Genomic DNA, 13,396 nt, shown 5'->3' with positions numbered 1-13,396 from the left:
GGACCACCCCCCACCCATTTGGCCCTTATCTTTAATCACTAACAGTTACAGATCCATACAGCCTCCATCCTACTAAACTACACTGTAGCAGTTACAGATCCATACAGCCTCCATCCTACTAAACTACACTGTATCAGTTACAGATCCATACAGCCTCCATCCTACTAAACTACACTGTAGTAGTTACAGATCCATACAGCCTCCATCCTACTAAACTACACTGTAGCAGTTACAGATCCATACAGCCTCCATCCTACTAAACTACACTGTAGCAGTTACAGATCCATACAGCCTCCATCCTACTAAACTACACTGTAGCAGTTACAGATCCATACAGCCTCCATCCTACTAAACTACACTGTAGTAGTTACAGATCCATACAGCCTCCATCCTACTAAACTACACTGTAGCAGTTACAGATCCATACAGCCTCCATCCTACTAAACTACACGTCCAGAGTTACCTTACACAGGTGTTAGGGGCATGCTAGATAGCTAATTAACATAGGTGGTCGCCTCGTCTTCCGTAAACGGCTGTAACGTGATATGGCCATGTGGGAACACTGACCCTGTCAAGGTATGTATCAATCTAACTTTTTATTTTAATTCACACCGATATGAAAAAGGTAAGGTCCATACGTTTCCAAAAACCGGGGTACGTGTTAATGTTCAGATTGAGCGCCGGCGCTCTTACATTAACCTCCCCCTTTACAGAAGACGCCTTCTGCAATGGCTCTTGGGTAATGAAATAGAACAGAGTCATGAACAAGAGCTAATACACATACCATGCAGCGGCTACGTAGCAACATTAGCTCTTAGCGTACCTGTATTGGAGAGGGTTTCTCCCAGCCCATCTCAAAGATGCCCATCAGCAGTTCCCTCTTCAGGCAGTAATCTTCAAACTCATTGCCTTTAGTCGCCGTTACGTCCTGTTGTACATCGGATCAACATCGGATCAACATCGGATCAACATTGAATCAACTTAACATTGATTATAATGAGAGAGAAAATGAGATAAGAACACGACTCCTACTGCACTAGTGTAACATAAGAACCAGACTACTACTGCCCTAGTGTAACAGAGATAAGGACCTGACTACTACTGCCCTAGTGTAACATAAGGACCAGACTACTACTGCCCTAGTGTAACATAAGAACCAGACTACTACTGCCCTAGTGTAACATAAGAACCTGACTACTACTGCCCTAGTGTAACATAAGAACCAGACTACTACTGCCCTAGTGTAACAGAGATAAGGACCTGACTACTACTGCCCTAGTGTAACAGAGATAAGGACCTGACTACTACTGCCCTAGTGTAACATAAGGACCTGACTACTACTGCCCTAGTGTAACATAAGAACCAGACTACTACTGCCCTAGTGTAACAGAGATAAGAACCAGACTACTACTGCCCTAGTGTAACATAAGGACCTGACTACTACTGCCCTAGTGTAACATAAGGACCTGACTACTACTGCCCTAGTGTAACATAAGAACCAGACTACTACTGCCCTAGTGTAACATAAGAACCAGACTACTACTGCCCTAGTGTAACATAAGGACCTGACTACTACTGCCCGAGTGTAACATAGGAACCAGACTACTACTGCCCTAGTGTAACATAAGAACCTGACTACTACTGCCCTAGTGTAACATAAGAACCTGACTACTACTGCCCTAGTGTAACATAAGGACCAGACTACTACTGCCCTAGTGTAACATAAGAACCTGACTACTACTGCCCTAGTGTAACATAAGAACCTGACTACTACTGCCCTAGTGTAACATAAGAACCAGACTACTACTGCCCTAGTGTAACATAAGGACCAGACTACTACTGCCCTAGTGTAACATAAGGACCAGACTACTACTGCCCTAGTGTAACATAAGGACCAGACTACTACTGCCCTAGTGTAACATAAGAACCAGACTACTACTGCCCTGGTGTAACATAAGGACCTGACTACTACTGCCCTAGTGTAACATAAGGACCTGACTACTACTGCCCTAGTGTAACATAAGGACCAGACTACTACTGCCCTAGTGTAACATAAGAACCAGACTACTACTGCCCTAGTGTAACATAAGAACCAGACTACTACTGCCCTAGTGTAACATAAGAACCAGACTACTCCTGCCCTAGTGTAACAGAGATAAGAACCTGACTACTACTGCCCTAGTGTAACATAAGAACCTGACTACTACTGCCCTAGTGTAACAGAGATAAGAACCTGACTACTACTGCCCTAGTGTAACATAAGGACCAGACTACTACTGCCCTAGTGTAACATAAGGACCAGACTACTACTGCCCTAGTGTAACATAAGGACCAGACTACTACTGCCCTAGTGTAACATAAGGACCTGACTACTACTGCCCTAGTGTAACATAAGGACCTGACTACTACTGCCCTAGTGTAACATAAGGACCAGACTACTACTGCCCTAGTGTAACATAAGAACCAGACTACTACTGCCCTAGTGTAACAGAGATAAGGACCTGACTACTACTGCCCTAGTGTAACATAAGGACCAGACTACTACTGCCCTAGTGTAACATAAGAACCAGACTACTACTGCCCTAGTGTAACATAAGAACCTGACTACTGCCCTAGTGTAACATAAGGACCAGACTACTACTGCCCTAGTGTAACATAAGGACCAGACTACTACTGCCCTAGTGTAACAGAGATAAGAACCAGACTACTACTGCCCTAGTGTAACATAACCAGACTACTACTGCCCTAGTGTAACATAAGGACCTGACCACTACTGCCCTAGTGTAACATAAGAACCTGACTACTACTGCCCTAGTGTAACATAAGAACCCGACTACTACTGCCCTAGTGTAACATAAGAACCTGACCACTACTGCCCTAGTGTAACATAAGAACCTGACCACTACTGCCCTAGTGTAACATAAGGACCTGACCACTACTGCCCTAGTGTAACATAAGGACCTGACCACTACTGCCCTAGTGTAACATAAGAACCAGACTACTACTGCCCTAGTGTAACATAAGAACCTGACTACTACTGCCCTAGTGTAACATAAGAACCTGACCACTACTGCCCTAGTGTAACAGAGGAACCTGACTACTACTGCCCTAGTGTAACATAACCAGACTACTACTGCCCTAGTGTAACATAAGAACCTGACTACTACTGCCCTAGTGTAACAGAGGAACCAGACTACTACTGCCCTAGTGCAACAGAGGAACCTGACTACTACTGCCCTAGTGTAACATAACCAGACTACTACTGCCCTAGTGTAACATAAGAACCAGACTACTACTGCCCTAGTGTAACATAACCAGACTACTACTGCCCTAGTGTAACATAAGGACCTGACCACTACTGCCCTAGTGTAACATAAGGACCTGACCACTACTGCCCTAGTGTAACATAAGGACCTGACTACTACTGCCCTAGTGTAACATAAGGACCTGACTACTACTGCCCTAGTGTAACATAAGAACCCGACTACTACTGCCCTAGTGTAACATAACCAGACTACTACTGCCCTAGTGTAACATAACCAGACTACTACTGCCCTAGTGTAACATAAGAACCTGACTACTACTGCCCTAGTGTAACATAGGAACCAGACTACTACTGCCCTAGTGTAACATAGGAACCTGACTACTACTGCCCTAGTGTAACATAGGAACCAGACTACTACTGCCCTAGTGTAATATAAGAACCTGACTACTACTGCCCTAGTGTAACAGAGGAACCAGACTACTACTGCCCTAGTGTAACATAAGAACCCGACTACTACTGCCCTAGTGTAACATAAGAACCTGACTACTACTGCCCTAGTGTAACAGATAAGAACCAGACTACTACTGCCCTAGTGTAACATAAGGACCTGACCACTACTGCCCTAGTGTAACATAAGAACCTGACCACTACTGCCCTAGTGTAACATAAGAACCAGACTACTACTGCCCTAGTGTAACATAAGGACCTGACCACTACTGCCCTAGTGTAACATAAGGACCTGACCACTACTGCCCTAGTGTAACATAAGAACCTGACCACTACTGCCCTAGTGTAACATAAGGACCTGACCACTACTGCCCTAGTGTAACATAAGAACCTGACCACTACTGCCCTAGTGTAACGTAATAACCCGACTACTACTGCCCTAGTGTAACATAAGAACCTGACTACTACTGCCCTAGTGTAACAGAGGAACCAGACTACTACTGCCCTAGTGTAACAGAGGAACCAGACTACTACTGCCCTAGTGTAACAGAGGAACCAGACTACTACTGCCCTAGTGTAACATAACCCGACTACTGCCCTAGTGTAACATAACCAGACTACTACTGCCCTAGTGTAACATAACCAGACTACTACTGCCCTAGTGTAACATAAGAACCCGACTACTACTGCCCTAGTGTAACATAACCCGACTACTACTGCCCTAGTGTAACACAACCCGACTACTACTGCCCTAGTGTAACATAACCAGACTACTACTGCCCTAGTGTAACATAACCAGACTACTACTGCCCTAGTGTAACATAACCAGACTACTACTGCCCTAGTGTAACATAACCAGACTACTACTGCCCTAGTGTAACATAAGGACCTGACTACTACTGCCCTAGTGTAACATAAGGACCTGACTACTACTGCCCTAGTGTAACATAAGAACCCGACTACTACTGCCCTAGTGTAACATAAGGACCAGACTACTACTGCCCTAGTGTAACATAACCAGACTACTACTGCCCTAGTGTAACATAAGAACCTGACTACTACTGCCCTAGTGTAACATAGGAACCAGACTACTACTGCCCTAGTGTAACATAGGAACCTGACTACTACTGCCCTAGTGTAACATAGGAACCAGACTACTACTGCCCTAGTGTAATATAAGAACCTGACTACTACTGCCCTAGTGTAACAGAGGAACCAGACTACTACTGCCCTAGTGTAACATAAGAACCCGACTACTACTGCCCTAGTGTAACATAAGAACCTGACTACTACTGCCCTAGTGTAACAGAGATAAGAACCAGACTACTACTGCCATAGTGTAACATAAGGACCTGACTACTACTGCCCTAGTGTAACATAAGGACCAGACTACTACTGCCCTAGTGTAACATAAGAACCAGACTACTACTGCCCTAGTGTAACATAAGAACCCGACTACTACTGCCCTAGTGTAACATAAGAACCAGACTACTACTGCCCTAGTGTAACATAAGAACCTGACTACTACTGCCCTAGTGTAACATAACCAGACTACTACTGCCCTAGTGTAACATAAGAACCAGACTACTACTGCCCTAGTGTAACATAAGAACCCGACTACTACTGCCCTAGTGTAACATAAGAACCTGACTACTACTGCCCTAGTGTAACATAAGAACCAGACTACTACTGCCCTAGTGTAACATAAGAACCAGACTACTACTGCCCTAGTGTAACATAAGGACCTGACTACTACTGCCCTAGTGTAACATAAGAACCAGACTACTACTGCCCTAGTGTAACATAAGGACCAGACTACTACTGCCCTAGTGTAACATAAGGACCAGACTACTACTGCCCTAGTGTAACATAACCAGACTACTACTGCCCTAGTGTAACATAAGAACCTGACTACTACTGCCCTAGTGTAACATAAGAACCTGACCACTACTGCCCTAGTGTAACATAAGGACCAGACTACTACTGCCCTAGTGTAACATAAGGACCAGACTACTACTGCCCTAGTGTAACATAACCAGACTACTACTGCCCTAGTGTAACATAAGAACCAGACTACTACTGCCCTAGTGTAACATAACCAGACTACTACTGCCCTAGTGTAACATAAGGACCAGACTACTACTGCCCTAGTGTAACATAAGGACCAGACTACTACTGCCCTAGTGTAACATAAGAACCAGACTACTACTGCCCTAGTGTAACATAACCAGACTACTACTGCCCTAGTGTAACATAAGAACCTGACTACTACTGCCCTAGTGTAACATAGGAACCTGACTACTACTGCCCTAGTGTAACATAGGAACCAGACTACTACTGCCCTAGTGTAATATAAGAACCTGACTACTACTGCCCTAGTGTAACAGAGGAACCAGACTACTACTGCCCTAGTGTAACATAACCCGACTACTACTGCCCTAGTGTAACATAAGAACCCGACTACTACTGCCCTAGTGTAACAGAGATAAGAACCAGACTACTACTGCCCTAGTGTAACATAAGGACCTGACTACTACTGCCCTAGTGTAACATAAGGACCAGACTACTACTGCCCTAGTGTAACATAAGAACCCGACTACTACTGCCCTAGTGTAACATAAGAACCCAACTACTACTGCCCTAGTGTAACATAAGAACCAGACTACTACTGCCCTAGTGTAACATAAGAACCTGACTACTACTGCCCTAGTGTAACATAACCAGACTACTACTGCCCTAGTGTAACATAAGAACCAGACTACTACTGCCCTAGTGTAACATAAGAACCCGACTACTACTGCCCTAGTGTAACATAAGAACCAGACTACTACTGCCCTAGTGTAACATAAGAACCAGACTACTACTGCCCTAGTGTAACATAAGAACCAGACTACTACTGCCCTAGTGTAACATAAGGACCTGACTACTACTGCCCTAGTGTAACATAATAACCTGACTACTACTGCCCTAGTGTAACAGAGATAAGGACCTGACTACTACTGCCCTAGTGTAACATAAGAACCTGACTACTACTGCCCTAGTGTAACAGAGATAAGGACCTGACTACTACTGCCCTAGTGTAACATAAGAACCTGACTACTACTGCCCTAGTGTAACAGAGATAAGAACCAGACTACTACTGCCCTAGTGTAACATAACCAGACTACTACTGCCCTAGTGTAACATAACCAGACTACTACTGCCCTAGTGTAACATAAGAACCAGACTACTACTGCCCTAGTGTAACATAACCAGACTACTACTGCCCTAGTGTAACATAAGAACCAGACTACTACTGCCCTAGTGTAACATAAGGACCTGACCACTACTGCCCTAGTGTAACATAAGAACCTGACCACTACTGCCCTAGTGTAACGTAATAACCCGACTACTACTGCCCTAGTGTAACATAAGAACCTGACTACTACTGCCCTAGTGTAACATAAGGACCTGACTACTACTGCCCTAGTGTAACAGAGGAACCAGACTACTACTGCCCTAGTGTAACAGAGGAACCAGACTACTACTGCCCTAGTGTAACAGAGGAACCAGACTACTACTGCCCTAGTGTAACATAACCCGACTACTACTGCCCTAGTGTAACATAACCAGACTACTACTGCCCTAGTGTAACATAAGAACCCGACTACTACTGCCCTAGTGTAACATAAGAACCAGACTACTACTGCCCTAGTGTAACATAACCTGACTACTACTGCCCTAGTGTAACATAACCTGACTACTACTGCCCTAGTGTAACATAACCTGACTACTACTGCCCTAGTGTAACATAACCCGACTACTACTGCCCTAGTGTAACATAACCCGACTACTACTGCCCTAGTGTAACATAACCAGACTACTACTGCCCTAGTGTAACATAACCAGACTACTACTGCCCTAGTGTAACATAACCAGACTACTACTGCCCTAGTGTAACATAACCAGACTACTACTGCCCTAGTGTAACATAAGGACCTGACTACTACTGCCCTAGTGTAACATAAGAACCCGACTACTACTGCCCTAGTGTAACATAAGGACCAGACTACTACTGCCCTAGTGTAACATAACCAGACTACTACTGCCCTAGTGTAACATAAGAACCTGACTACTACTGCCCTAGTGTAACATAAGAACCTGACTACTACTGCCCTAGTGTAACATAGGAACCAGACTACTACTGCCATAGTGTAATATAAGAACCTGACTACTACTGCCCTAGTGTAACAGAGGAACCAGACTACTACTGCCCTAGTGTAACATAAGAACCCGACTACTACTGCCCTAGTGTAACATAAGGACCAGACTACTACTGCCCTAGTGTAACAGAGGAACCAGACTACTACTGCCCTAGTGTAACATAAGAACCTGACCACTACTGCCCTAGTGTAACATAAGAACCTGACTACTACTGCCCTAGTGTAACATAAGAACCCGACTACTACTGCCCTAGTGTAACATAAGAACCTGACCACTACTGCCCTAGTGTAACATAAGAACCTGACTACTACTGCCCTAGTGTAACATAAGAACCTGACCACTACTGCCCTAGTGTAACATAAGAACCTGACTACTACTGCCCTAGTGTAACATAGGAACCTGACTACTACTGCCCTAGTGTAACATAGGAACCAGACTACTACTGCCCTAGTGTAATATAAGAACCTGACTACTACTGCCCTAGTGTAACAGAGGAACCAGACTACTACTGCCCTAGTGTAACATAAGAACCCGACTACTACTGCCCTAGTGTAACATAAGAACCTGACTACTACTGCCCTAGTGTAACAGAGATAAGAACCAGACTACTACTGCCCTAGTGTAACATAACCAGACTACTACTGCCCTAGTGTAACATAACCAGACTACTACTGCCCTAGTGTAACATAAGAACCAGACTACTACTGCCCTAGTGTAACATAACCAGACTACTACTGCCCTAGTGTAACATAAGAACCAGACTACTACTGCCCTAGTGTAACATAAGGACCTGACCACTACTGCCCTAGTGTAACATAAGAACCTGACCACTACTGCCCTAGTGTAACGTAATAACCCGACTACTACTGCCCTAGTGTAACATAAGAACCTGACTACTACTGCCCTAGTGTAACAGAGGAACCAGACTACTACTGCCCTAGTGTAACAGAGGAACCAGACTACTACTGCCCTAGTGTAACAGAGGAACCAGACTACTACTGCCCTAGTGTAACAGAGGAACCAGACTACTACTGCCCTAGTGTAACATAACCCGACTACTACTGCCCTAGTGTAACATAACCAGACTACTACTGCCCTAGTGTAACATAAGAACCCGACTACTACTGCCCTAGTGTAACATAAGAACCAGACTACTACTGCCCTAGTGTAACATAACCTGACTACTACTGCCCTAGTGTAACATAACCTGACTACTACTGCCCTAGTGTAACATAACCTGACTACTACTGCCCTAGTGTAACATAACCCGACTACTACTGCCCTAGTGTAACATAACCCGACTACTACTGCCCTAGTGTAACATAACCAGACTACTACTGCCCTAGTGTAACATAACCAGACTACTACTACCCTAGTGTAACATAACCAGACTACTACTGCCCTAGTGTAACATAACCAGACTACTACTGCCCTAGTGTAACATAAGGACCTGACTACTACTGCCCTAGTGTAACATAAGAACCCGACTACTACTGCCCTAGTGTAACATAAGGACCAGACTACTACTGCCCTAGTGTAACATAACCAGACTACTACTGCCCTAGTGTAACATAAGAACCTGACTACTACTGCCCTAGTGTAACATAAGAACCTGACTACTACTGCCCTAGTGTAACATAGGAACCAGACTACTACTGCCATAGTGTAATATAAGAACCTGACTACTACTGCCCTAGTGTAACAGAGGAACCAGACTACTACTGCCCTAGTGTAACATAAGAACCCGACTACTACTGCCCTAGTGTAACATAAGGACCAGACTACTACTGCCCTAGTGTAACAGAGGAACCAGACTACTACTGCCCTAGTGTAACATAAGAACCTGACCACTACTGCCCTAGTGTAACATAAGAACCTGACTACTACTGCCCTAGTGTAACATAAGAACCCGACTACTACTGCCCTAGTGTAACATAAGAACCTGACCACTACTGCCCTAGTGTAACATAAGAACCTGACTACTACTGCCCTAGTGTAACATAAGAACCTGACCACTACTGCCCTAGTGTAACATAAGAACCTGACTACTACTGCCCTAGTGTAACATAGGAACCTGACTACTACTGCCCTAGTGTAACATAGGAACCAGACTACTACTGCCCTAGTGTAATATAAGAACCTGACTACTACTGCCCTAGTGTAACAGAGGAACCAGACTACTACTGCCCTAGTGTAACATAAGAACCCGACTACTACTGCCCTAGTGTAACATAAGAACCTGACTACTACTGCCCTAGTGTAACAGAGATAAGAACCAGACTACTACTGCCCTAGTGTAACATAAGGACCTGACTACTACTGCCCTAGTGTAACATAAGGACCAGACTACTACTGCCCTAGTGTAACATAAGAACCAGACTACTACTGCCGTAGTGTAACATAAGAACCCGACTACTACTGCCCTAGTGTAACATAAGAACCAGACTACTACTGCCCTAGTGTAACATAAGAACCTGACTACTACTGCCCTAGTGTAACATAACCAGACTACTACTGCCCTAGTGTAACATAAGAACCAGACTACTACTGCCCTAGTGTAACATAAGAACCCGACTACTACTGCCCTAGTGTAACATAAGAACCTGACTACTACTGCCCTAGTGTAACATAAGAACCAGACTACTACTGCCCTAGTGTAACATAAGAACCAGACTACTACTGCCCTAGTGTAACATAAGGACCTGACTACTACTGCCCTAGTGTAACATAAGAACCAGACTACTACTGCCCTAGTGTAACATAAGGACCAGACTACTACTGCCCTAGTGTAACATAAGGACCAGACTACTACTGCCCTAGTGTAACATAACCAGACTACTACTGCCCTAGTGTAACATAAGAACCTGACTACTACTGCCCTAGTGTAACATAGGAACCAGACTACTACTGCCCTAGTGTAACATAGGAACCTGACTACTACTGCCCTAGTGTAACATAGGAACCAGACTACTACTGCCCTAGTGTAATATAAGAACCTGACTACTACTGCCCTAGTGTAACAGAGGAACCAGACTACTACTGCCCTAGTGTAACATAAGAACCCGACTACTACTGCCCTAGTGTAACATAAGAACCTGACTACTACTGCCCTAGTGTAACAGAGATAAGAACCAGACTACTACTGCCCTAGTGTAACATAAGGACCTGACTACTACTGCCCTAGTGTAACATAAGGACCAGACTACTACTGCCCTAGTGTAACATAAGAACCAGACTACTACTGCCCTAGTGTAACATAAGAACCCGACTACTACTGCCCTAGTGTAACATAAGAACCAGACTACTACTGCCCTAGTGTAACATAAGAACCTGACTACTACTGCCCTAGTGTAACATAACCAGACTACTACTGCCCTAGTGTAACATAAGAACCAGACTACTACTGCCCTAGTGTAACATAAGAACCCGACTACTACTGCCCTAGTGTAACATAAGAACCAGACTACTACTGCCCTAGTGTAACATAAGAACCAGACTACTACTGCCCTAGTGTAACATAAGGACCTGACTATTACTACCCTAGTGTAACATAAGAACCTGACTACTACTGCCCTAGTGTAACAGAGATAAGGACCTGACTACTACTGCCCTAGTGTAACATAAGAACCTGACTACTACTGCCCTAGTGTAACAGAGACAAGGACCTGACTACTACTGCCCTAGTGTAACATAAGAACCTGACTACTACTGCCCTAGTGTAACAGAGATAAGAACCAGACTACTACTGCCCTAGTGTAACATAACCAGACTACTACTGCCCTAGTGTAACATAACCAGACTACTACTGCCCTAGTGTAACATAAGGACCTGACCACTACTGCCCTAGTGTAACATAAGGACCTGACCACTACTGCCCTAGTGTAACATAAGAACCAGACTACTACTGCCCTAGTGTAACATAAGAACCTGACTACTACTGCCCTAGTGTAACATAAGAACCTGACTACTACTGCCCTAGTGTAACAGAGGAACCAGACTACTACTGCCCTAGTGTAACAGAGGAACCAGACTACTACTGCCCTAGTGTAACATAACCCGACTACTACTGCCCTAGTGTAACATAACCAGACTACTACTGCCCTAGTGTAACATAACCAGACTACTACTGCCCTAGTGTAACATAAGAACCCGACTACTACTGCCCTAGTGTAACATAACCAGACTACTACTGCCCTAGTGTAACATAAGAACCAGACTACTACTGCCCTAGTGTAACATAACCCGACTACTACTGCCCTAGTGTAACATAACCCGACTACTACTGCCCTAGTGTAACATAACCCGACTACTACTGCCCTAGTGTAACATAACCAGACTACTACTGCCCTAGTGTAACATAACCAGACTACTACTGCCCTAGTGTAACATAACCAGACTACTACTGCCCTAGTGTAACAACCAGACTACTACTGCCCTAGTGTAACATAACCAGACTACTACTGCCCTAGTGTAACATAAGGACCTGACTACTACTGCCCTAGTGTAACATAAGAACCCGACTACTACTGCCCTAGTGCAACATAAGGACCAGACTACTACTGCCCTAGTGTAACATAACCAGACTACTACTGCCCTAGTGTAACATAAGAACCTGACTACTACTGCCCTAGTGTAACATAAGAACCTGACTACTACTGCCCTAGTGTAACATAGGAACCAGACTACTACTGCCCTAGTGTAACATAGGAACCTGACTACTACTGCCCTAGTGTAACATAGGAACCAGACTACTACTGCCCTAGTGTAATATAAGAACCTGACTACTACTGCCCTAGTGTAACAGAGGAACCAGACTACTACTGCCCTAGTGTAACATAAGAACCCGACTACTACTGCCCTAGTGTAACATAAGAACCTGACTACTACTGCCCTAGTGTAACATAACCAGACTACTACTGCCCTAGTGTAACATAAGAACCAGACTACTACTGCCCTAGTGTAACAGAGATAAGAACCAGACTACTACTGCCCTAGTGTAACATAAGGACCTGACTACTACTGCCCTAGTGTAACATAAGGACCAGACTACTACTGCCCTAGTGTAACATAAGAACCAGACTACTACTGCCCTAGTGTAACATAAGAACCCGACTACTACTGCCCTAGTGTAACATAAGAACCAGACTACTACTGCCCTAGTGTAACATAAGAACCTGACTACTACTGCCCTAGTGTAACATAACCAGACTACTACTGCCCTAGTGTAACATAAGAACCAGACTACTACTGCCCTAGTGTAACATAAGAACCCGACTACTACTGCCCTAGTGTAACATAAGAACCTGACTACTACTGCCCTAGTGTAACATAAGAACCAGACTACTACTGCCCTAGTGTAACATAAGAACCAGACTACTACTGCCCTAGTGTAACATAAGGACCTGACTACTACTGCCCTAGTGTAACATAAGGACCAGACTACTACTGCCCTAGTGTAACATAAGGACCAGACTACTACTG

General features: G+C 44.4%; 1 protein-coding gene across 2 annotated transcripts in view; it reads right to left on the bottom strand.

Annotated features, from left to right (window-relative positions):
- ddx6 (DEAD (Asp-Glu-Ala-Asp) box helicase 6) overlaps positions 1 to 13,396 on the bottom strand; it is a 68,518-nt gene that overhangs the window by 49,534 nt on the left and 5,588 nt on the right. For both annotated transcript variants that reach the window (XM_055895136.1, XM_055895135.1), the window contains exon 4: positions 824 to 928. In XM_055895136.1, the coding sequence (XP_055751111.1) occupies positions 824 to 928 (105 nt within the window). The remainder of the gene's footprint in view (positions 1 to 823; positions 929 to 13,396) is intronic.

This window comes from Salvelinus fontinalis, chromosome 33 (assembly GCF_029448725.1).
Source record: "Salvelinus fontinalis isolate EN_2023a chromosome 33, ASM2944872v1, whole genome shotgun sequence".
Classification (NCBI taxonomy): domain Eukaryota; kingdom Metazoa; phylum Chordata; class Actinopteri; order Salmoniformes; family Salmonidae; genus Salvelinus; species Salvelinus fontinalis.
This window is presented reverse-complemented; position numbering and strand designations above follow the sequence as displayed.